We start from the raw sequence: 27,325 nt of genomic DNA, 5'->3' as shown, positions 1-27,325 counted from the left end.
TTACTTTAAAAATCTTCATGAGATTTGACTAAACAATACATCTATCTAAGAAAGAAAAGCTGAAAGAAAGAGCTGAAGATTTTAGTTTCTTAGGAAATGAAGCGATTAGAATATTTTTTTCAGTGTAAGATATAGTCCAGTTTATCAAGGAAGGCTAGAGGCACCTAATCCCGGTGTGGGAAATACATACACCCCTTGGGTAGCAGAATTTGGTAATGGTTCTGCCATTAGTATCTACTGATCTCGACCTATATAACTACCTAAAATATCATAAAATATTGGCCAGTAAAATAATTTTAAAATCTTTGTACTCCACAGTGTATGCAAGCAATAAGAATTGCACAAAACCTTCTGCCACCAGCCGTCCGTTTGATCAACAAGTGAATGTCTTCCACTCATACATTTTAGTCTAGTGCTGACACACAAGTGTGAGTGTAGGTATGTATGTATACTGTACAGTCATCTTCAATGTAGTTGAACAAATCAAAATTTTCTTAACTACAAAACACTGTATCGTCGATAACTTGACAGAGTATTCATCTACTTCTTTTAAAGTTTTGGCATTTCTGTTGTTAAGAAATGATGACCCTAGTAGTACTTTTGAAAATTTTGATTTATTCAGTTGCTTTTGACGCTGACTGTACATTGCCAATTACTAAAAACTCTTGTTTTATTTGCAACAAATTACTTAATTGGTAGTTATGAGAGTAAAGACATATGTATGTATGATACTAAAATAGTACAAAACGAACGTGTCGGTTATGTAGATTATGCATTGACATGAATGTGATGCATTTATTATTACATAAAGGTTATTCAATGTTTATTTGGAAGTCTTCCGTACGAACTTTCAATTACAAATAAACAAGAAGTATAGTTATTGGTATAAACTAGGACAGTAGGAAATAAAATACTGTAAAGGATACTTACTTATCTAAGAGTATGCTTTCTTTAATGTTATTTTAATAGGCCCTTATTTTATGCGACAATAAAACTAACCTCATAGATAACAAGAAGATCCCTCGAAATTTTTGCGACTATCAAATGAGCCACTGCAGTTTTTGGTTTTGCATTTTATAGGTTGGTTCCTATTATCGAAAGTTACGTAGGTATTTACCTATACTCAGAATGTATTTGTTAGCTAGTATTTTCAAAAACCACCCGATGTGAAATAAAGTTGTTTAACTTTTTTTAACAATCCAGTACTCATGAAGGTATCCTACAAAGTACAACGCTTTGAACTCAAGCAGCCGGGAAATCGAACTCCGAGACCAGTAGAACAGGTCCTGCAGTGCTGACCTTGGACCTGGTGATTATCATTACAATAACTGTGCAGACAGCTTATACTGGTGGGAAGTGGGTTCGAAACCGGATGGTGAATATTCTATCTAAGGTCGAAAGTTCAACCCGAATGTACTTTAAGTAGGTAAGGTTGATGTTGGGTAGAAAAGTAAAAAATAATGGAATAATGGTGTCATCTTTAATTGTAAAGGAACTTGAATACTTGGAACTGATTGGCCATTTCGATATTCCAATTTTTGGTAAGAAAGGTAAACCTTATTGGTATACCTTATTGTACCTATGGCCTATGGACATCCATGCAAGTACTTTGAATTTCTTGTATCAGCAGTACATAAACTATTCCACGCAAACGAATAAAAAGCCTTAAAGCCTGCCGTAAGAAGCTCATGGCATTCTTCAATAAATAAGCAATCTAACACTTAAATAATTTTTGAAATCGGTTCACTAGTTCTAGTTCAGTACTCAAACAAACCAAAAAAACTCTTCAACCTAAACTCTTTATATTAAGTACAGATTTCAAGTTCCCGTAAAATATAAATAATTGCCTAAATAGGCAAAACACATTGTTCCGACTATAAGCGCAAATTCTCTATCAAATATCTTAAATTCGGAATCCATCTAAAACTTAAGCTTATCAGCCTTTTATAAATATGTAGAAACATCTTTTAAAACAGTTGGGAAAGGCGTCGACCTTTGACTCTATCTAATCTGAATTTGAATAACAAAACTATGAATTAATTAAAATGTTTTCTCTTAAAACAATGTTAATGCCAAATGAATAAGCAAGATATAAATATATTCTCAATAAGGAAGTGACGTAATATTTCCAAATATTTCTATTTTATGTCATTGCTGCTGGAAATGGTATTTCTATGGTCGCCACAAGCGAACCATTGGCTAATCGATACTGCTACTTACTTTTGAATATTGCTATATCTGGATGACAAAGAGTAAGTATTAAATATAAGAAAATAGAGACCGGGTGCACTCCCGGGACTATACTTATACCTTCCTCATGACGCATTCACTCTATACTTAAACCGCATGAAAAATCTTGAATTACAATTTGAGTTTATTGTCAACAGACAGTGCCGGAGAGCTTATGTAATGAAACGTGAAACTACAAAATTAAGTTCTTAAAAAGATAAAAGATTTCGTAAATAAATGTAGTGTGATGTCGAATTCGCGTCTTTGAGTCAGTAAAAATCAGCAGTAGGTACGTCTTTGGGAAGTCCCTGTTATGCCAATTTGTGTTCTACGACATATCAAAAATTTCTGTCGCCTCTGGTTTTAAATCTACATAGAATCAAGTATGGTAAATATGGCCACAACATTATGCATGATGCGTAGAGAAGGGTCCGCGAACTACTGAACTCGATCGAGTTCACAGCACTGAATGTGTGTCAGCCAGTAAAATTGGCTAGCTCAGGGGTCCTCAAACTTTGGAACGGGTTGAAAGGTGCACTTGATAGTAAACTGTTGTGTAGTGAGGCTGATGTTACAGTCATGCTGATCATGCGCTGCCCATCAGCGCCGACGACCGCAAATATATGAAACTCTATGAAGCGTTTTTGAATGACGCGTACCTGTCAGCGCAGACGATGTTCAGACAAACTACGCGCGTAGCTGTCAGTGCCGATGGTCAGTGTCAATGTAAAACCGGCCAAATACTATGATGTGTTACGACAATGTGATGAAAATAAGGGTTATCACAACATTCCAAGTTCAGTTCAAGATAATAAAAAAAATATATATTTTTAACAATCTTTTGACTTTTGACGACCAAACGCCCAGACTTCAAAAGTTTTGAGTAACGTAATTTTATTGGCTATTTAAAAACTACTCCGCTTCGCCCCGTTTTGATGGGGTCAGGCTTAAAACCGTCTTTTTATAGATAGCCTATTTAAAAACTGCAAGGCGCCAACATTGTAAACCATTTTTAATGTAAAGGAACCGCAGCTGAAAATGTTGAGAACCCCCGGCTATATCGTTAATGGTCGGTATAAACATACATTGCTATTAAATTGCCATCATTGGCTGCATGTTTGTATTTACGATAGGTAGTTGTATTGAACTGAAAGTGGGTGAAATATCGACTAAGATCAAAGGTTTTAATACCTTTGACTCGTAAGCTTCTTTTAGAATAGGAATGTACTAGCTTCTGCCAGCGGTTTCGCCCACATCCCGAGGGAACTTATGCATGAACCCGGATAAAAAGTAGCCTTCTTTATCATTATATTTATTATATTTATAGTAGGCTATCTACAAGGGCAATCTAATACTGAAAGAATTTTTCAAATTGGACCAGTAGTTCAGCACATTCAAGCAAACAGACTATTCAGCTTTATAATATTAGTACCTATACATTTTTGCAGAGAATAATCTTGAAATCATTTGTACGAACAATGACGGAACAAATACATAAAATGGTCAATAGTAAAAATGTAAAACATTTTGATCTGACTTTTTCCAAGTTATGTTGAGATCGGCTTCCAGTCACCACCTAATCCAGCTGAGTAGGTACCAGCGCTTTATAAGGAGCGACTCCCTATCTGACCCCCTCAACCCAATTACCCGGGCAACCCGATACTTCTTGGTAAGACTGGCTGTCAAACTAGACGTCAGACTACCGCAATGACTGCCAAAGAGGTTGTGATCACAAAATTATAATTTGTAATTATAAAAACTTTCTCAGCAGAGCCTACATCCAATTACATTTACAATACATATTCAACCTCATATTTTGAAGCAAGCCAATCAAACGCTCCAATAGCACGGGCCATACAATTGCATCATTATCAGTCAAGCTATACGCAGAGGCCATCACACAATACTGTTTGTACATAGTCGTAGGTCAGTTTGATATGTTACGTTACCCGCGTTGAACTTTGACCGCAACATAAAATACAGTGTGCCCAGTGTCGTTTGACATATTGTTGCGCCAATATTTTGTGAACATCGATATAATATATCTGTATGTACGGATGTATGTTACATTCTAGATGACACTCATTGTGTCACTCAATTGCAATGTCATCAAGGTACTGATATTTTTGGGTTCCTCGCCCATTGTATCTCATGAATAGATTATATAGCTGAAACATTTATTAGATGATATACATATATGTTCGTTGCCTCTTTAACAACAAATATGGTATAAAGCTATAATAAAATAAGAATTTTAGGGGGATCACATACAACAAAAGTGATTTTGCAGGAGACCTTTAGTGAGCGCGTTCTATTCGCACTTGGCCAGTTTTTTTTTCGAACTATGTTGGGGTCGGTTTCCAGTCTAACCGGCTGCAGCTGAGTGCTAGTGTTTTACAAGGAGCGACTGCCTATCAGACCTCCCCAACCCAGTTACCCGGGCAACCCGATACCCCTTGGTTAGACGGGCGTCAGACTTATTGGCTTCTGACTTACTAGCTTTTGCCAAATAAATAAAACACCATATGTGCTAAAAGCTAGGCTCGCTCTACCATTTTTTTCATGCGACATTTTCTTGTGCAAATGCATCTTACTTCGATATAATAGCGATTGATAGTGTCAGTAACCTGGTAGTACGATAAAGCTACCAGACCCTGTTCGATAATCTTATTTGTTTTAGAAAGAAAAGAGAACACACTGAAAGCCTACAAAAAGTACATAAAGGCCTACAAAAAGTCGATCAGAAAATCCACCAGTTGCTTACGCACCATGATTCTAAGTTCACGTGACGCGAGCAAAATCGTAGTGCACACCTACTCTAATGGGTAGATCATGTCATGCAAGTATAATGAGACGCACTGGATAAAATGGTCCGTAAGGTAGGTACTACTCTTTCATCCACGTTAATAAAAATATAAAGTAAATTCATGAATACCAAGAAATATGAACTAAATGTCGAGCAAACCCGCGGACACAGCTAGTGTTAACTAGCTAGGGTACTGGCCTGTATAAAAAACATAAAAACTTTTTGTTTTTATACATCATCGGCACGCAATGACCTCGCATTTCATCTTTTTCTATTCTTATTGACGTGTTCCAATGTGCTGAACAAAATCATGCAGTGACATTTTTTTATAAATTTTTTATAGTTTATATTATTTATTTTGAATATGTCTACAAGAATTAAATTAAACGTAAAAAATATAACAACTAGCTTCCAGAACTTTAGTGACGTCTTAGGTCATGAATCTAAGATCCACAATGGTTTCTCTTGTTTAGTCGTACCGAGGTCGATTCCTCTGCGTCGACCTGATTGCAAGTATTACAAGCAAGACTACGTAAGAAGAAACAATTTAGACTATGCTAGACTTGCACTGACCCCGGCGCCGGGGAGCCGGTCTCTGAAACGCATAGCTTCGGACATACCGCTGCCCGGAAAATGGCTTGATACGGTAAGAAAAAAACAGATTTTGTACCATTAGGTAAATGGAAAATCAAAATAAAAGTTGCCATTTTGTAATCAATGTCAAATTGACTGTTTCATAACGGGGCTGCGGGGTGGAGTTTGCTTCTTAACATATTTATGGAAGGTTTGAGAGCAACAAAAGGCGGGGATCGCCGAACGAACGACAAAGATCATACAATTATCACACTTTATTGCTCAATACGATCATCACTCTATTGTTTTTCAGGTGCATATGATTCCCGGCACCCCAGGCAGAACCCGTCCCTGGCAGTCCAGCTACAGCTTCTACTATGACAAGAAGAATCCACAATGCCCACCTCCGAGCCCTAAAGTGGAGGTTGAAGAGAAGGAGCCCGACGACCCCAACGTAGTCGACTGTACCTGTCCCGATCCTTGTCCGGACACTAGTGGCTGTTCAGACGCTCCGCGGCCGCAGGTGAAAAATGGATCTTCTTGCGAAGGGAAGTCTAAACCTAAAAATGACCCGTGTAATAGGAAAATAAGCACTTTTGTTGTACCCTTGAACTTTTATAGACGTTTCTCCTCTAAATGCCCCCCCAAGAAAGGTTCCGGCTCTCCGTCAAAGTCAAGCTGCGGCTCGAAGAAGACTAAGAAATCTAAATGCGGCTCAAAAGGAGGTCGTTCTACGAAACGTAAATGCGTTCCGAGAGGGAAAATCAAATCTAAATGCAAGACGAAACGGGCTTCTTCGAAATCTAAATGCGGACCTAAACGGTCTGCTTCGAAATCTAAATGCGGAGCTAAACGTTCTCGTTCGAAATCTAAATGCAAACCGAAACGTTCTCGTTCGAAATCCAAATGCAAACCGAAACGGTCTGCTTCGAAATCTAAATGCAAACCGAAACGGTCTGCTTCAAAATCCAAATGCGGAGCTAAACGTTCTCGTTCGAAATCCAAATGCAAACCAAAACGTTCTCGTTCGAAATCCAAATGCGGAGCTAAACGTTCTCGTTCTAAATCTAAATGCAAATCTAAAGGGACTCGTTCTTCGAAACGCAAATGCGTTCCGAGAGGGAAAATCAAATCTAAATGCAAACCTAAACGGTCTTCTTCGAAGTCAAAATGCAAACCGAAGCGTTCTTCTTCGAAATCTAAATGCAAACCGAAGGGTTCTTCTTCGAAATCTAAATGCAAAAAGAAGTGTGCTGGTTCTTCGAAATCTAAATGCCCTTCGAAGTGCAAGTCTAAAGGAGGAAGTAGTGGCTCTTCTAAGGGTAAATGCCCTCCGAGAGGCAAGTAATCAACGAAGAGTGCTGGTTCTTCGAAACCGAGCGGTCGTCCAGCTCAGAAGCCTCGCTCCTATTCGTCGAAGTGATCCAAGTCGGACAACCAACTGAAGAAGAAGTGCTACCTAACATGTTGACATATTCAACTAATTACAACATTATGTTGTTAAAAAAAAAATGTGATTTTGAACTTATTGTCACTCGTGATTTTGAAACAATTAAATGCATGTTGGAAAATGTAACACATTGATTTTATTGCGTAAATTTTTGTGAAACTGCCGACGGAGGGGTGAAGAAACGTGACAGTTTTAAGATATCAAATTCAAACTTCACATCGAAATAAAGTAAGCTTTGGAGTACCTTCTACCTTCTTGTGATACGTTAAATACTCATTGCAGTAAGCTAGAATACTATATCATTCTTGAATCCAAGCAGCACACATACTGCAGCAGCAACAAGTGAGTGTTCGAATTAGAAAGTATTGTGGAACAATATTTTGCAAGGCCTGTTTATTGATATAAAATATTTTCGCAAACAAACTTTGATAAAACAAGTCATCACGCTTGAATTCTTGTCTATATTAAGTGCTAGGGGTTGAACAATCTGGCATGAATTATTATTTGATGTTTGATATATTTTCGAACGATGGAAACAATTAGCTGGGAACGCTTAAGGAACGATTAAGATCCAACTTAGGATATCATCATCCTAAACTAGCATTAGTTTATTGCTCAATCCGATAATGAAGCTTTTCTTTTTCAGGTACTCATCATTTTGGCCGACACCTCGAGTATTAGCCTTTTCTGGAAGACTACCCTCAGCTCCTTTTATGACACACAGAGCCTATACACACTCCTGACCCCTAAATTAAACGAAGATGCGAAGGGGTTCAATAAGAAGGCCATCACCTGTTCTTACACTCTGAATGTTAAAACTGCTTGCGAAGAGGTGTTCAAGCCAAAAACTAGCCTGTTTCATAGGAAAAAGTGCAATTTTGTTACACCCCTGAACTTTTATAGACATTTTTCCTCTAAATGCTCTCCTAAAAAAGGAAAAGGTTCCGGTGATTCTTCAAAAGATTCTGGTGGCTCTTCAAAAGGAGGAAAAGGTATGGGTTGTCCTGCTAAAATACCTCAGGTTAAATGTGGTTCAAAAGGTTCCGGTGGTTCTTCAAAAGATACTGGTGGTTCTTCAAAAGGAGAGAGAAAAGGAGGAAAAGGTATAGGTTGTCCTGCTAAAATACCTCAAGTTAAATGTGGTCCAGAAGGTTCCCGTAAATATTCAAAAGTTTGCGGTCGTTCTTCAAAAGGTTCCGGTCGTTCTTCAAAAGGAGGGAAAAAAGGTATGGGTTGTCCTGCTAAAATGCCTCAAGTTAAATGTGGTTCAAAAGGAGGGAAAAAAGGTGGCAAAGGTTCAATTTGTCCCCCTCAAAAGAAAGTTAAAGATTGCCCACCAAAAGGTAAAGGGAAAAGGAGAGGAGGCAAAGGTTCAATTTGTCCCCCTCAAAAGAAAATTAAAGATTGCCCTCCAAGAGGGAAAGGGAAAAGTAGAGGCAAAGGTTCAGTTTGTGGCGCTCAGAAGAAAGTAAAAGATTGTCCGCCAAAAGGGAAAGGGAAAAAGGGGGGTGGTAGAAGTACAGTTTGCCCTAAACCGAAGAAAGTTAAAGGTTGTCTCCCAAAAGGGAAAAAAGGTAAAGGTTCAGGTTGTGTTAAACAGAAAATTGTAAATTGCCCACCAAAAAAGTCAGGCAGTAGCAGCAGACCTGTGTGTGGAGCTGTAGCTAGGAAGAAAGGGAAGGGTGGTGGTTCTGGGGACTGTCGTGCACTTCTCAAGCCTATACATCCAAAGCCGAAGGAGGACGCGAAGAAGAGCAAGTGCCCACCAAAAGGCATGCCGTCACCGCCCAAGTGTAAATAATGATGTGCTTGTATTTGTGATGTTCTTTTGCTGTCCCGAAAATGTCATTGTGAAACTATTGTTTCTCGTGAGTTTGAGTAATTAAAAACATATTTCCTTTTAAAAACCTGTTTTGTTATGCACATTTTACTGGGCGATGATTATTGATTCGAAACAAACCAATCTGCAATGCATTCATCAGAAGGATTTTATTATAACCGAATAATTAACACTTTTTTCCTTTTCCACTTTTCTCGCAGCTTCTCTCATGTGGTAGATGAAGGTGTGAAAATGCATGCAGATCCAAAATGTATATAGTAAACCATTTCTCAGTTCATCGTATCGTATATTAAAATCGGATCAGCAGTTTAATCGTTACAACCTGACATACAAACAAACAGAACATACTTCCATATTTTTACATTACATAGCTAAGGTCTTAATTTAAACTAAGCAACAAAAAGCATTTTTACTAACGGGTCAGTTTCTATGACTAAGGAAAAGAAACTGTAAAAGAAAACTTCAAATGTCGATGATAAACATTTTATTTTAAGACTAGTTATTAAGAGATTGGTAACCAAAGCAAGATAACAGGTTTTTGGACAAGATGTAGGTTTCACAAAAATTATAAGTTGTCTTTTAGCGGACTGATTAAACGAGTGCCGGTGAAATTGGGTCTTCATGTAAAATGGATTCTGGAAACCACTGTAATGTAAGGGCGGCCACTTGTGCTCGGAAATTATATAGTCGCCGACCGCCATTGAGTTTAGCGAGAACTATGTTTGCCTTGCTGTTCTTATGTTTCTGCGACTCCTCGTTGGCCTTCTATAGTCGCAAGCGCGAGTGCTGTGCTCCGGGCCCTGGGTTGTGGGTTTTCAGAAACTTGCCAGGCAGCCCGGATTCTGGAATTTGGTGGGAGTTACACCCCTTTGTGCCCGGGAGGAAACGTACTATTGCTTTTCTTACTTACAATCTTACACTACAAAGAGATGAATGCTTTGTAATAATATTCACTTATTAGATATCGAAATCTTAGGATGCTAGTTTAATGCTCAATGCGATAATCAAGCTACTCTTTTTCAGGTGCGCATTATTCCGGCCTACACCCCTTGCAAAGACGGTTCCTGGGAGTCGAGCTGCAGCTTCTTCTATGATACACAGAGCCTGCAATATTCGTCTGGAACCCCAAAATTAGATGTGAAGGAGTTCGATAAGAAGCCTATCAGCTGCCCCGACGCGTCGCAGCAGCAGGTGAAAATAGAAAATTCTTGCGAAGAGGAGTTCAAGCATAACACTAGCCTGTTTTACAGGAAAAAATGCACTTTTGTTGTACCCCTGAATTTTTATAGACGTTTCTCCTCTAAATGTCCTAAGAAAGGCGGAAGGCCCGACGATCCCGACAAAGTGTGCAGAAGTAAGCCTAGGCCTGTACAAATAAGAAAGAAAAGGCACTCCGCTTGGGGCCCCAAAAAGAAAGTCAAAGTTTGTACTTCGAAAGGGCGAAAAGGCCGAAAAAAGAAAGGTAAAGGTCCAGCTTATCACTTTCAAACGATAATTAAAGATTATCCTGCAGTGAAATCGAAAACGGAAGCTAAACCCCTTTATCGTCCAGTTTGTCCCCCTAAGAAGAAGAAGCGGGTACTGCTGAAAAAAGATTGCTGTCCTAAAGGAGATAAAAGACGTAAACTTTGCGCTCGAAAGAAAACTAGAAAATTGTCTTCAAAAGGACGATGGAAGAGTAGTTTAGGTCCAACTTGTCCTCGGAAAAAGGGTCGGAAGCCTTGTGTTAGAAAGTGCGTTAAGAGATCTACCAAGGTAGTGAAAAAATATCCATGTGCAGGAGTATATAAAAGTAAAGTCAAGAAAGGAAAGAAGCGTGGTTCCAAGAAGAGATGTCGTGCATTCATCAGGTCTTCCGGCCGTCCTGCAAAGAAGAAGAAGAAGCAGATGACGGACTACTGTGGAAGAAAAAGCAAAAACGGAAAGCCCAAGTGTAAAAAATAATATGTGTTTCCTATTTGATGTTTCTTTACTACCATAAACATGTTATTTATTTGAAAGCTATTGATTCGTGTCATTAAGAATAATTAAACCCCTTTTGGGAACATTCAGTTTTTTATTAGTTTTTAGGACTTTTAAATAATGCGAAACAAACCAATCTTTAATCACATAATGGTAGGCATTCATGAGTAATATCTTGTTCATGTTTTATTGAATAATTATGTTTATTTAACTTGATTCACACTCATAATCTAGACAATAGTTCAGTGAATTATCATAATGCGTTATTTTTTTACATCAATAAATTGATACTTTTTTCGATATATTTGTCTGTAGTAGGTGTAATATTTCTGTCTTCCGCATATCAAAATCAGATAAGCCGTTTAACCGTTGCAATTTAACCTATGAACGAACAGACGATACATTCGCTTTTATAAACATACTTAAGATCTCATTTCAAACCTACTCATGGACTTCTGAGGTCCATTTTCACCAACCAACTGCATATTTCCTAGAATTAAGGAAAACGCTCTGGAAAACGGACATTTGTTGTCGGTGTAAATGGATCTAAGATTATTTTATTTGGGACCTTTGTTCCTAAAGAGCTTAGTTACCAAAGCAAGCGCGGACAAGAAGTAGGTGTCACGGACTGATTACTTAACGAGTGCCGGAGAAATTGGGCCTTCATGTAAAATGGATTCTGGAAACTATTTTTATGCGTCAGCGGGTAGTGGATGAAAGGGCGACCACTTGCGTATACTTGTGCTCGAATGCGTATCTGCTCTTATGTTTCTGCGACTCCTCGTTGGCCTACTATAGTCGCAAGCGCGAGTGCTGTGCTCCGGGCCCTGGGTTGTGGGTTTTCAGAAACTTGCCAGGCAGACCGGATTCTGGAATTTGGTGGGAGTTACACCCCTTTGTGCCCGGGAGGAAACGTACTATTGCTTTTCTTACTTACAATCTTACACTACAAAGAGATGAATGCTTTGTAAAATATTCACTTATTAGATATCGAAATCTTAGGGTGCTAGTTTAATGATCAATGCGATAATCAAGCTACTCTTTTTCAGGTGCACATTATTCCGGCCTACACCCCTTGCAAAGACGGTTCCTGGGAGTCGAGCTGCAACTTCTTCTATAATACACAGAACCTGCAATATCCGTCTGGAGCCCTAACATCAGACTATGATGTAAAGGGGGTCGATAAGAAGACTGTCAGCTGCCCCGACACGACGCAGCAGCAGGTGAAAATAAAAACTTCTTGCGAAGAGTACCTCTTCGCTAAGCCCAAAATTAGCCTGTTTCCTAAGAGAAAATGCAGTTTTGTTGTACCCCTGAACTTTTATAGACGTTTCTCATCTAAATGCTCATGTTCTGGTGGTAAACGGCCCGACGATCCCGACATCGTCTGCAGAGCTAAGCCCTTGACAGTAAGAAAAGAAAGGCAGTCGAAGTGTGGCCCTAGAAAAAAAGTCAGAAAAATTCCTACAAAAAAACGAAGACTGAAAGCTGGTCCTGCTTATCCCTTTCGAAGGAGAAATTCTATACCGAAACAGGAGAAACAGGGAGGTGACCGTCCAGTTTGTCCCCCTAAGAAGAAGAAGAAGAAGAAGATAGTAAAAAAAGATTGTTGTCCAAAAGGAGATAGAAGACGTAAAGCTTGTGCTCCTCAAAAGAATTTGCCTTCAAACGACGCTTGGAAGAGTAGTAAGGGTCCATCTCCTTGGAAGAAGGTTCGTACATCTTTAAGTGCCTGTCCTCGAAAGAGGGTCAAGAAACCTGAGGAGCTCAATAAACCTGCCGGGGGACGGAGAACATATCCATGTGGAGGTGGAGGTAAAGCCAAGAAAGATAAGAGTGGTGGTTCCGAGAAGACCTGTCGCGCACTTATTAAGCCTCGGCCCCACCCGGCTTCGAAAAAGAAAGACTACTGCGGAAAAATAAGCGGGCCGCAAAAGCCCAAGTGTAAGAAATAATATGCGTTTGTTATGAATGTACTTTGTGATGTTTAATGTTATCGATTATTATTAAATTGTTTTAATCAATTTTTTTTTGTGTTTTTGGGCAATGACTTCGAATATTAAACAAACCAATGCATTAATTATGTCTATGGTAATTATTTTTAAACTTAATTATTCATAAATCAATTAATATTTATTTGTTTAGCACCCGTAATCTAGATTATCGTCAAATGAAATTATAATTAAAAAGTATTTACATATATGATTAATTCATATTAATATTCTCGCAGCTACTCTCTTATCATAAATATAAAGAAGCCAAGATACATAAGATAACCCTTAGTTTTCCGTTTATCAAAATCTGATTAGCCTTTTAAGAGATCACATGTTTCACATACAAAATAAGCGTTCGTTTTTCTTAAAACTTTTATAGCTCATGTCACTAGTTAGAATGTTTAGGTTCTTTCATTCGAGAAATGGTTTTTACTTTGAGCAGCATTTCAAAAGAGGTTGTGAACACATCAATTCTCATTGCATGGCTTACAACAGATGTTTGGTGGGTTGCTCCGTGGCAAATTTTAATGTGTCACAATTATGGTTTAGCTGTCGTTAGTTAAATGGTGCAAGTCCCCTTAATTGCTGTTTATTCCAATAGTATTTAACCACATTTAACACATTATCAGTGAACTCTTCATTCTACGAGAAATCATCAAATGAACCCTCTCGCTGTGGGTTAGCAGCGGTGAGGGAGTGTCAGACTTTTACTGACTAAAACTGCATCGTGTTCCTTCGTCGGCCTTTTATGTACCAGGACCGCGGTTACTCTTTCGAACAACCCGCAGCCCTAGGATTATCAAGTAGGAGTGAACTCGGGTTTGACTGTCGTATCTTAGCATATGAAGTAATAGACCGTTATTTTCGTATTTATAACATAATATATTTAGATTGTATTTCAAGTAAGTATTAAACAGTAACCTTGCTAAACCTCTTAATGTAATTTGAGTGGATAATCGAAGACGTTTTATTTAGTTCTTATATTAAGATAATTGCTGCTTCCGAACAATTTATTCGTTTGTACCTTGACACAAATTATTTGAAAGCAGGAAAGTGTAAAAGGATATTCATTAATTATTTTATCTCATATACATTATTTTTTTTATCTTTTAACTAAATCTAATAATGTTTCCAACGGTCCCACTCGCTTACCAAGGGAAATCCTCTCGCACCCGGATAAAAGAAATAAAGTAGCCTATGTCCTATGTTATCTGTGTATCAAATTTTATTTAAATAGCTCCAGTATTTTACGTACACAGATAGTCATGAGCCTGAGAAAGGTTAGAGGTATTTTTTAATCAGGGTGTGGCTAGCAGTTGCTTTATGATTTGGGTGGAAACTCAGGGCGCAGCTAATTCATTTAATCCATCCTCGGAATTTATTGCTATGAATCTGTGCCAGATAAAATTTACTAAGATATTAAGACTTACTTATGTAAGAATATACGTAGGGCCTTATCGTAGCACCAATATTACCAAAAGAAAAAAATATACAGAAATAAATAAAAAAAACATTTATTGATAAAGCACATTACAAATAGTTCCAGTTCAGCCTCATACCAGAAAGCCAGTGACCAATGCTGGTAAGAAACGATTAATGTACATCATCATCATCAGCCTATCGCAGTCCACTGCTGGACATAGGCCTCTCCAAGTGCCCGCCACTGTGATCGATTTTCGGCTTCTCGCATATAAAGACATATATTTTATTTTTTTACTTTTTACTAAAACAAAGTTCAAATAAATTCATCAATATTTAAAACCCATAATTACTCAATAAACAATACAAAAAAAACCATCCTCAGTCATAATGCACTTGCGCTTTTTCAAGTTTACATAATACACAAGTAATGTGAAGGTTGTTCGGCGGGGCGGCTCCGCTCGTCGCCGCTGCCTTCAGTCGCAGGAGACGCGCGATCCCTCGCGCATGTGCAGTGACGGTTCCACTAACTAAACATTATAGTGCTGTGTTTGGATAAAATGAGGCTTTTATTTTGGGTAAGTTCAAAAAATGTTTTTTTGACAAGTGACTTTTTAGAATTTTTTTTTTTTTTTTTGTGAAAGTCGGTCGATTTTTTTGTGTTAAAGTGTAATGTTTTTTTTTATGTAAAAGTGGGTTTGTGTCCAATTTTGGAGTGGAGTCATGTGTCAAAGGTTGAAGAGAAAACTTAATGATTTTGCGTGTATGTGTTTTGCTTCCGCAGTTATAGTTGTTTCTGTGAGAAATTGCGTGATAATTTATATTTAATATTATTTATTTTGAGATCTACGTGTAAAGTATAATACTTAAAAATTCTATGAACACTATTATCTAGAAATAAATATTCTATAAGCCCGATACATGTGTAAAAGTAGTAGCATAGAAAACTCTACCTAAAAATAACGCTTGACCGTTCAATTTCTCTCTATAGCAAGACTTCTATTTATAAAGCTGTCGCCGCAAAAAACTGCTTTCAACTACAATTTGTACATACCTAATTGAAATATATAAGCCTGATTGAAGTGAGATTTTCGAAAACCCGTAACTTATACATGCAAATAAAAACCCATCAATTTACATAAAGTTCTAAAATGTATTATTCATTTGTGAGCGAATGTAAATTATTATCGAATGCTAAAATTTCACCTGCGTCTAAAACTTATTTAATATTTCTCACACAACATCGTAGGATTTTTTTTTTCATTATTTTAAAATCATTAATGAAATTATACATTTTGAATTTGAATTTATACATTGTATGGTATGACAACTCTAGATGATTCCTACAAAAGTTATGTAAAAGTTCAAAAATGTATGAGCAAAAGTAGGTCGGTATGATTCGCGGACGGAACTCCTCCGTGCAAAAGACATCGACGCGCGCGCCGAAGGTGCTCGCAACACGTCGAGTTTTCACCTATTTACTTTACGTTTATACATGGTTTATACATTTATACATTTGTATTATACAACTCGTTATGATGTCCACTCTCTATGACTTGCTTGGGTGTTTGGAGTCCTAATGTAATATGCGGATGGGAATTATGTCATATATTCGCGTACATATTTTTTTTTATAATGAAATATTAAGAAAAAATTAAAATATTTCACTATAAAAAAAAAATGTATCTATGTTAGCAAAAATATGGAATTCTATCCGTCTTACCACAAAAACTTTTAAACGTCAGTTTATGCCTTGTCTAAAAAAATGTCAAATTATGACGTTGACATATGGTTCATTTTGCAGCCAAAATTTTATTAGACAAGTGTAAAACAGGGTTTAAAGTTTTTGTAGTAAGACCATAGGTGTTTATAATGTATTTTTGAATTATTTATTTTATTCGATCTGAATGATTACTATCGTTATTTTTGACAAGATTACCATTAAAAGTATAAAAAAAACGGTTTCTAACGAAAACTAGGCCACAAATGGCATTAACCTCTAGCCATCCTCTCATCTCTCGAGACACGTAAATAATTACATCTGCAGACTTCCGGCTGCAGGTTTATGCAACACAAATGCAGAAGGCGGCCGTTTGCATAAATGCAATTACGCTAATTGACGTCATTCACAGTAATAAATCCTAATAGCGCATGTTAAAATTCATATTATGTATTGAAATGATATTTTTATTAATATGACTCAGATTTTTTTGAATATATCAATAAAATTTGCACGTTAAGAAAGTAAATTATTAACATCGTACGTAAGTCGTTATATTTGTAATATTAGATAATAAATAATTATATGTATCTATAACAGTCAATAAATTCACTTACTTAATACAAAAATATACATAGCATTTAAAAATATACAAAAATGTTCTAGTTTATATTGTGTAATTACACATACGTAAATGTTTAACCTGGGAATCGAACCCGAGACCTTGAACAGAGTAAACAGCGAGAAGTAAGAGCGTTATACATTAATGCATATGTATAGGAAAGTTGCTAAATAGGCAAGAGATTAGATTGTATGTATTTTTCGATAATTAATGAAATGCCAAGGTCGTTTGTGCGCAATGTTTCTGAAACCGTCTTCATTTCGAAACTGTAGTTTATAGATCTCTCAGTTTAATCTACAAGTGTTTTCTTCATCGCTAAGTAAATACAGTCTGCTTAAATAGCTTTGCATTTCTGCAGTTCTTTGACGCCTCACACAAGTTTAATACTATTTTGTAAAGTTTTACTATGGTAACACTAAAAGTAGTGAATTTTAGTAATATGTTACGTACAAAAGAAATGCAAAGTTAGTTGGTATGAAATGTAACATAGAAGACTTTGTGAATTAAATATTTGAAATTGGACAAGTTTTAAACTTTCTGAATAACCAGAATCGTTTGTTTAGAATTCTCTAAATATACAATGTGTCCCGGGGATAAGTGACCGCCCGAAATTTTTTGAATATTTGTACAAAATTAAGGATAATTTCTTTTATATTTTTGAAAAAAAATCATTCAAAAAATGTTATTGTCAGGCCTGTTAATAACAGGCTTTGCTCTTTTTTTACCGAGTTCAACTGACTGTATTTTTGCATTTGTTTGAAATAGCAGCAAACATTGTTCTGAGCTATTGTAGGAAATATCATGTAGTTTATTAATAAATTAAAAGAAAGTGATATTAAGGGGGCATTTATTGGACTTATTTTGAAAAAACGGAAAAAAAGGCGTTATTTTCTTTGAATTTGTATTTTCTTTTTTTTCTAATGAATGTTTTATTACATTTTTGTTATGTTTGATAATTTTAATTGATAAACTATGATGTCGGCTAGTCAATAAAGAAAAAAGAATTTAAAAAGATGTAAAAACTTAGGAAATATCTTAAAAAAACTGCAGCACGTCACAGTATTTACTAAAAAAAATTAAAAAATCATTAAAAAAAAACCAAAGGCGGTAAGTCCCAAATATAAAGGAAATTATCCTTAATTTTGTACAGATATTCAAAAAATTTCGGGCGGTCACTTATCCCCGGGACACATTGTATATTATACAACAATATGAACAAAGCGATATAGATCATCAATCAAATGTTAATCGTTAAAACATGGGGTACGACGAATAACTCTCATGCCGTTATGCAAAACAGAAACAGTGTATTTCATAATAGATTCACCTTTATCCTTCTTTCAACTTCTATCAAAACTAACATAATTTTTAATTATGTACAATAATTCACACGTTATACAAAGTTCAAACAATTCAATGATGTAACATTACAACAGAGAAAGTGTAATTTCGAAAAACATCACTCATTTTTGCAAACATTAATCTGACATACAATGTATACAATTATGTCATAAATTCGCATAAATGTCGTAAAAATGCCTAATTGTATAATTAAATGTATACTCTGAATGTTGAATGTATAATATGAAAGTAAATGAACTGATTAATGTATTATTTTATTGCGAATAATTTGCAATTTCAAATGTTATTTAGAACAAGATTCAATGGTTTAATGGCAGTTAATATTTAATTGAAGTTTTATTAAAATAGGCTATGTACCTACCTTTCTTCTGTAATGTAATAGTTATAGTAATTATACATAATATTGCTGTAATATTTACTTGATTAGAGTAGCAGCTTTTATATACCTATATTTACATCAGTTCTTAAATGCAGCAACAACCACTGTTCGGAGTAACCGAACACCTTTACGCAAACACGTGAGCCTCGGCCCACAATTTTTAGCTTTTAGTGCATTTTCGGTCGTCATCGTACACGGGCGTGCATTCAACTAACATTTTTGTAACGATTTTCGTAAATAAACAAAGTTAACGATAATCGCGAGTTTCTCATCTCATTCAACATCAACAAACAACGCACATCCCCGAACATTGGTCCTTCGAGCGTTGCTGTGTTTTGGTGTCTACCAGTGTTTTGTGCTATCAAATCGACTGGCCTCCCAGAAGCGGGTCTCACCAGTCGGTTTGAGAGGTGCTTGTATCACAACAGCGAGTACCAGGGCACAGAGGGAATCAGCAATAACAGTATAGGGTGTGTGCGCTAACATTTTAACATTAACAACAACTTAATAACAAACAATAACAATGGAAGATCTTCTAACAAGACAAGCTGAGCTTACAACATTAATCGAGAGGATTTTCACTAACTTCAAGAAGGAGAACATGGAACGCAGGAAGCTAGTGGCTAAGAAGAAAGCAACAGAATTAAAACTTATGTTTCAAGAGTATAAGGAGAATGATGATGTTTTGAAGGAGTGTAAAGATCGTTCTAGTGACTACTTCACAGGAGGTTACTTTATCGAAACAAGAAACTACTATCTGGAAGCATTAAACTTCATAGAACAGTACATAAAACAGGATGCTGGAGAAAACGTAACAACATCTAACAAAACTATAGAGAGTGTTGATCTAACAAAAATTATAAAGCAACAGGAAGAACATGCGGAGACTGTAACCAAGAGTACAGAAGAGAAGTCCGAAACCAACAACACTAACAATAAGCTAACCGAAAAACTGCGAAAACAAACAGCTAATTACAGAGCCTTCCAGCGTACCATATCGAACATCGACGTAGGTATTTTATTAGAACATTGGGAACTTGAAGATGCGATCAAAACATTGGAATCACGCTGGAAAATCATAGACTGTCTTCACTGGGAGATTGAAAGTGAATTGGAAGCCGAAGGTAAAGAAGAGTTGGAACTACTGTACGATAAATACGAAAAGCAATACCTCCGTTTGAAGAAGTCTATTAACTCTAAAATGTGGTCGGAAAAACATAGAGACAAAACAACACCTAACTTAGAAGTACCAACATTCAACGGCAGTTACAACCAATGGGTGTCCTTTAAGGATTTATTTTCGGAAGCTATCCACAACAATCCTTCACTATCTAAGGCGCAAAAAATGCAGTTTCTGAAGAGTAAGATTCGAGGAGAAGCTGAGCGTCTCATCCAACACTTGCCGATTAGTTCGGACAACTACACAGTTTGCTGGGATATCCTTAACCGCCGTTACAACAACAAAAAGCTTATATTTACATCTCACATCAACATGTTACTAGATTTACCAGTTTTAAAACATCAAGCATTAGCGCCAATCAAGAAGATGCATGACGTCACTCAAGAGTGCCTTAATGCAATAACAAACCTGGGTGTGGACATATCCACCTGGGACCCTTTACTTGTACATCTTTTGGATCAAAAGTTAGATGTTGACTCCCATTCCGAGTACATAGACTCGTTGAAAGATCGCCGTGAGTTACCGGTTCTCAAAGATTTTTTAGACTTTTTGGAAAAAAAGTTTACTGCACTAGAGTCATCTCGTCGCAAGAGCGAAACCTTGCCACAGAAATTTGGCAATCAATATTCTCAACAAAATCCATCAACATCATATGGAAAATTACCTTACCATCGAACAAACAATTATTTTAATTACAACAAGGGAAGCGCAGACAAACAAGTTATTACGAAATCAACATGCAACATAACTACAATAAAATGCCCATTATGCAACAACGGCCACGGACTTTATAACTGCAAAAGATTCTTGGAAATGTCCAGTGAACAGAAATTAAAAACAGTGAAGGAATTAAAAGTCTGCATGAATTGTTTATTTAGTCATAATGGCAATCCATGTAAATCACCTCAAACATGTAGAAAATGCTCGAAGAAACATAATACCATTATTCACGATGCCTGCAATATTGGGTACAACACATCGACTACAAATGTAGCAAAACAAAATGAAATTCAAAACCCTCACGTGCGTCAAAGTAATGAAAATGACTTATCAGCCGAGGTTTTGTTGTCAACCGCTATGCTGAAGGTTAAGGGTACTGATGGAACTTATCATGATATGAGAGCGTTAATAGACCAAGGATCGCAAGTTTCCTTAATAACAGAAAGGGCGGCGCAACAGTTAAATCTGAAAAGACAACATTGCAAAGGAACGGTTATTGGCGTTGGAGAAAAGGAAAATAGTGGAAAAGGGTTACTAAACATTCATTGCCGCTCGATCTACAGTGACTACGAGTTTCGAACTGACGTCATTATTATGAACAGCTTGATTGGAAACTTACCCAACAAAACATTCAAAAGCCAAACTGGAACATTATTGAAAACATATCCCTTGCGGATCCCGATTTCTACATTAGTCGACCCATTGACATTTTGCTTGGAGCAGATGTTTATTCTTTAATTCTTTTAAGTGGCATGATAAAGGGGACGAATCAACTCAGCCCGTCGTACAACAAACAAAACTTGGTTGGTTGCTATGTGGAACCGCCAAAACATACCAGTGCAACATAGTGCATAACATTGAACAGATACAAAAATTTTGGGAAATAGAAGAGATCAGTGAGCAGTCTCCTTTATCAGTACAAGATCAACAATGCATAACATTTTACAACGAAACTACAACACGAAAAGAAGATGGACGCTATGTCGTCAGGTTACCGTTAAAGGAAGACATAACAAGTAAACTTGGGTCTTCTAAACAAACTGCACTGGCACAATTTCGAACCTTGGAAAACAAATTTAAAAGGCAACCAAAATTGGCTCAGGACTATAAGAACTTCATGAATGAATATAAAACAATGGAACATATGATACCGACAACAATTAGTAACCAGACACCTGAGTATTATTTGCCGCATCATGGAGTTGAGCGTGTCGATTCTTTAACAACACAATACAGGGTGGTATTTAATGGTTCTCATAAAACAAATACAGGGTACAGTTTGAATGATCTCATGCATACCGGCCCTAATTTACGAATTGATCTACAAACACTTCTTTTAAAATGGAGACAGTATAAATATGCTTTTACGAGTGATATTGAGAAGATGTTTCGTTTTATAGCAGTAGATGAAAGAGATCAAAAGTATCAGAAAATATTTTGGAGAGAGTCTCTAGAACATCCTATTCAAACATTTTGCTTAACAACTGTCACATATGGAACCCGCGCCGCTCCATTTCTGGCAATAATGACTTTAAGAAAACTAGCAGCCGATGAACGTGAAACATACCCAGAAGCCTCAAAAGTTGTCGAATCAGCATTTTATATGGATGACCTTGTACATGGGACAAACACAATTGAAGATGGCAAACAGTTAATCTCGGATTTGAACGCACTAATGAAACTAGGTGGTTTTAACTTAAGGAAGTGGTCGTCGAATGAGAAAAAGCTACTGGATAACATTAAGAAGGACGGAAACAAATCAAACAATGAAGTATTTACATTTAAAACAGAAAACATTTCGAAAACATTGGGCTTATGTTGGAACTCAACAGAAGATAAATTAACATTTCAGTACAACACAAACAAACCTAAAGACAACACCAGAATAACAAAACGAACACTGTTATCGGAGATCTCAAAGGTCTTCGATCCGCTAGGTTGGATGGCACCTTTATCAACCAAACTTAAACTGTTGTTTCAAAGGGTTTGGAAGAAAAACATGAAATGGGACGATGAAGTGCCAATTGAAATTCAGAAGGAGTGGATCAAGATTAAAAGCGAGCTCGGCGCAATTAATCAATATGAGGTACCAAGATGGATACGCAGTCGCAAGGAAGATATCATAGAACTACATGGCTTCTGCGATGCGTCTCTTGTAGCCTTTGCTTGTGTCTTATACGCACGAGTCAACGACGAAACAGAGCCAGTGCTATTGGCCGCAAAAAAAACTGGTACCTCACAAAAAGCAGTAACATTACCCAGATTAGAGTTGAGTGGAGCACATTTATTAGCAAAACTTATGAAGAAAACACAGGATGCACTTTCGGAACATAAAACACAAATATATGGTTGGACGGACTCAATGGTCGTGCTTGGATGGATACAGGGCGAACCAACTCGATGGAAAACATTCGTCGCCAACCGAGTGCAACAAATAGTTGAAACAATACCGAGCACATGCTGGCGTTATGTAAAGTCGGGCGAAAACCCAGCCGATGTAGCGAGTCGGGGTTTATACGCACAACAATTAAGAGACAACATTTTATGGTGGCACGGGCCCTCATGGCTCACAACATTCGAAAATCAAGAACAAGAGACCCCAACCTACACAACAGAAGAAGAAGTAAGGTTAAATAAATCATGTACTGTTAAAGAACAAGAAGAAAACATTATTGAAACATTATTGCATAAACACAGCTCATTCAATAAAGTAAACAGAATAATTGCATGGTTGTTACGTGCATTTGCACCTAAGCGAACAGACATGCCATCATATCTCACATTACATGAACTTACTGCAGCAAAATTACTTATAATTAAAACGTGCAACAAATGGAATTTAGATCGGAAATTGAATGTTTACGCAATAAGCAAAGACTAAGTACAAAAAGTAAAATATTAAATTTAAATCCATTCATTGACTCATCTGGTGTCTTACGCATTGGAGGCAGACTTGAAAACTCAACATTGAACATGGAGATGAAGCATCCAAAGATCATACCACGTGATAGTCGTCTGGCTGAGCTTTTAGTGGACGAAGCTCACAAACTTACCTTTCATGGAGGTCCTCGCCTTACTCTGGCCAATCTGAGGCAGCAGTATTGGATACCTGGAGGAACAACGCTGTGAAAAACGTCTGAGAACCTGCGTGATTTGTCGCAAAACAACCCACAGCAACATCAACAGATAATGGGTGATTTACCCACTGCACGTACGGAGCCAGCCCGCCCTTTACCACACCGGAGTGGACTACACCGGTTTCGTTGAAATCAAGAGCAACAAAACAAGGAACGCAAGGTCGATGAAAGGTTACATTGCACTTTTATTTGTATGGTCACAAAGGCCATACACCTGGAACTTGTAACAGATCTAACAAGTACAGCTTTTGGCGGCCCTAAGAAGAATGACGGCCCGACGCGGAGCCCCACGCTATATGTATAGCGACTGTGGAACCAACTTTGTGGGCGCTGATCGTATTTTACAACAAGAACACGAACAAGTGCAACAAACATTTGATAACAACTTCATGGGTATACTTGCTGATATGAACATTGAATGGCATTTTAATGCCCCGTCGTGGCCCAGTGCCGGAGGTTTATGGGAACGCGCGGTTCGCAGCTTAAAACACCACCTGAGAAGAGTGATTGGGTCACAAAAATTAACATTTGAAGAATACTACACAATACTAACACAAATTGAAGCCTGTTTAAATTCAAGACCCTTGTGCGCCCTAACAGAAAACATTGATGATCTTGATTACCTGTCACCAGCCCACTTTCTCACAGGCAGGGCAGGAGTAACAATCATAGAAACACCTGAAGATGGAAGAACAAGATGGTATTTGACTAATCAACTATTTCAACAAATATGGAAGAGGTGGAAGTCGGAATATTTGTCACAACTTAACGCACGAAACAAATGGTTAAAACCTCAGGATAACATTCAAGTAGGGAATTTGGTCATTATTCAAGATGAAAACTTACCAGCCGGGAAGTGGGCGATGGCTCGAGTAGTCGAACTGCACCCTGGGCGCGACGGATATGTACGTGTTGTTTCACTGAAAACTCAACATGGGATCATCAAGCGGCCAATAGTCAAATTGTGTTTATTACCTATTCGACCCGCGCAAGATGAACCTGAAACGAAAACTGATAACAAACAAACTAAACAAACAGGAAAGAAAGGAAACAAGAGGCACTGCATTTCCGCTACATTGTACTCCGTTGTGATGGCACTAACATTCTTTATGACTCTTATTTCAAATGCCTACGGAACAAGTAACATCACCCAACTGAACGAAAATCAAGCAATCTACTTTGATCCCATTGCCAAAATGCAACTCATACGACACCAGTGGACGTTGGTAGCCTACTACGATATGTCACCGTACTGGGAAGGAATAACTGCCTTCAAAAAATATTCAAGCTATCTGGAACAATCCTGCAATCGCATGAACAATACCAACAAATGTAACATGATTGTACCACAACAAAGTCACGAGTACACGGAGTTGCAGTATTATAACCAGCTGTTGCTGACACAACATTTCATAGAGCACTCCAGACGGCGTCGCGGGCTTATCAACGGCATTGGATATCTCGCCAATGGACTGTTCGGCGTATTAGATGAACGCTTCGCAGAACAGTACGCCCAAGACATTGAACTTATAAAACGAAACGAAGCACATTTGAAGAATTTGTGGAGTAATCAAACATCGGTAGTAGAATCTGAATACAACTTAATTAAAAGGATGGAGAAAATGGTTGCCATGCAACATAAAGTCATAAACAAACACCTGAACAGCCTTGATAAAGCTTTGAACACTATCCAAGCGGAAGTAAACGAAATAACAAAACAGCAAGAGTTTATTCTAACAGCAATTGCAGCGAACAGTATGCTTCAAAATCTGAAAAACATTCAAAACATGATGTTGGACACTATTTCTGATGTTTACCAGGGAAGAGTAAATCTGCATTTATTAACACCAAAACAACTACAACATCAATTGAATGTTATTTCTGGCTTATTAACAGGCGACGTTACTCTACCGATTGAAAACATTCACACAGATTTGAAACAAATATACGAACTTATGAAGATAAGAGCCAGAGTTACAGACAAGTATTTTATATTCGAGATAAAAATACCATTAATCAACAGAGAAACTTATGATCTCTATCACCTCATTGCAGTACCGAAGTTGTACAGAAAAAACATGACTCTCGCAATCACTCCAGTTTCAGATTACGTTGCCATTAACTTACAGAAAGACAATTATTCACCTATAACTACAGAAATATTACAGAAATGTATAACCAGAGGAAGCTCAACATACATGTGTGACTCAAACACACCGATATACAAGATGAAGTCAGATGAAGATCTTTGCATACTGGAGAGAAATAATGTATGCAAAACAAGCAGTGACGCGTGCAAAAGCCAGTTCATTTCATTAACAAAATAAACACATATTTATATGTATGTTGCGAGCAGTGTCAAGTGCGAATCATATGCGGAGATCGGATTACGCCGCACATACTTATGCGCGCTAATGTCATTACTCTTGATAGCGATTGCGTAATGACAACAAACTCTTTACAATACATGGACACAAACACTATGAGAGTCAATTTAAGGTCAAATATGATACTCAAACAGCAGTCCTGGCACCGATTAACCACATAATCAATCTGACTATTGATCAAGGATACGAGGACAATTTGGACAACCAATCAAATGAAACAGAAACAGTGCACAACAACTTGCTTAGAGATAGACTTGAAGTTAAAACAGTTGAAAGAAGAACAGAAATATGAAAGTATCACTTCAATGTCTAACCACGACATACATCACTATGCGGTTATCTACATCGTATTGGGGATAGTGGTTATCTTATGCGCTGTTTTCCTATATCGAAAATTATGTAGAAGCTGGAATACAACCCGGAAGAGACGATCAACGAAGCTCAACCAATGCCCAGGACTTCTAGGATCAACAAACACCAATCGCAAGCTCAAGAAGAACACGAGATGAAAGAGTTTAGCAAACCCAGACCCGTGTTCCGTAAATTAGTTTTTAATAACGATTCGGAATAATATTTTTCTATTTTTGTTTAACATTGTATAATAATATTTTTTGTATTTTTGTTTATACTTTATACTTTTTTTGTAATGGATGCACACCCCAGCCTCCCTCATCTTTGCTGGTCGGGAATATGTTCGGAGTAACCGAACACCTTTACGCAAACACGTGAGCCTCGGCCCACAATTTTTAGCTTTTAGTGCATTTTCGGTCGTCATCGTACACGGGCGTGCATTCAACTAACATTTTTGTAACGATTTTCGTAAATAAACAAAGTTAACGATAATCGCGAGTTTCTCATCTCATTCAACATCAACAAACAACGCACATCCCCGAACAACCACATACAATAAATTATTTCAGGCAGGCATACTATCAGTCTTTCTTTAGGCAGACTTGTATTTCTTATCAGTTAAAAAAACTGCTGCTACACAAAATAAAATATATCACAACAAAACAAAAATTACAACAAATCTATAAATAGAACCACAACATATCTTTCACCACATTACAACGCTTTACAAAAACATCTGTCCATAGACATGACACTATGGATGACAGTGTATAGATGAGATCGTCTACCTGAGTGACACGCAGGAAACAACAGGTGCAAGTCGTGACCGGAGAGCGGACACAGAGTAGATTACTCAGAAGTGTCAATTTGTGGAATCAGGAAAATAAACATATAGTTATCGGCGCGGATATTGAGCCCTGACCTTCACCTGCGCAGAAGCGATTTACTGCCCTATTGCCTTATGCGTACGGTGCGCAAAGCGATCCCCACTCCTCCGCCGAAAGCTCAATATCCGTGCCGGTAACTATAGTTAGCTTAATGTTAGAAATGACAATACCATCCGCTAAGATGAGACAGTCTACCTGAGTGACATTCAGCCATCATGCGGCAGGAACTGACAGGTGCGAGTCGTGACCGGAGAGCGGACACAGACTAGATTACACAGAAGTGTCACTTTGTTGAATCAGGAAAATG

General features: G+C 37.4%; 2 protein-coding genes across 2 annotated transcripts in view; both read left to right on the top strand.

Annotated features, from left to right (window-relative positions):
* The first annotated feature begins 5,284 nt into the window (after positions 1-5,284).
* Positions 5,285-12,815, top strand: LOC110373980 (uncharacterized). Its single transcript, XM_021331486.3, has 3 exons — positions 5,285-5,681; positions 5,922-6,131; positions 11,910-12,815. Exons 1-3 carry the CDS (start codon positions 5,400-5,402, stop codon positions 12,813-12,815), a joined length of 1,398 nt encoding a protein of 465 aa, XP_021187161.3. The 5' UTR covers positions 5,285-5,399.
* A 1,899-nt stretch (positions 12,816-14,714) lies between these two features.
* LOC110373971 (protein split ends) overlaps positions 14,715-27,325 on the top strand; it is a 43,601-nt gene continuing 30,990 nt past the window's right edge. Inside the window, exon 1 of the mRNA XM_021331477.3 lies at positions 14,715-14,851. Coding sequence (XP_021187152.3) covers positions 14,834-14,851 — 18 coding nt within the window. The 5' untranslated portion in view covers positions 14,715-14,833. The remainder of the gene's footprint in view (positions 14,852-27,325) is intronic.

Source organism: Helicoverpa armigera, chromosome 15 (assembly GCF_030705265.1).
Source record: "Helicoverpa armigera isolate CAAS_96S chromosome 15, ASM3070526v1, whole genome shotgun sequence".
Taxonomy (NCBI): Eukaryota; Metazoa; Arthropoda; class Insecta; order Lepidoptera; family Noctuidae; genus Helicoverpa; species Helicoverpa armigera.
This window is presented reverse-complemented; position numbering and strand designations above follow the sequence as displayed.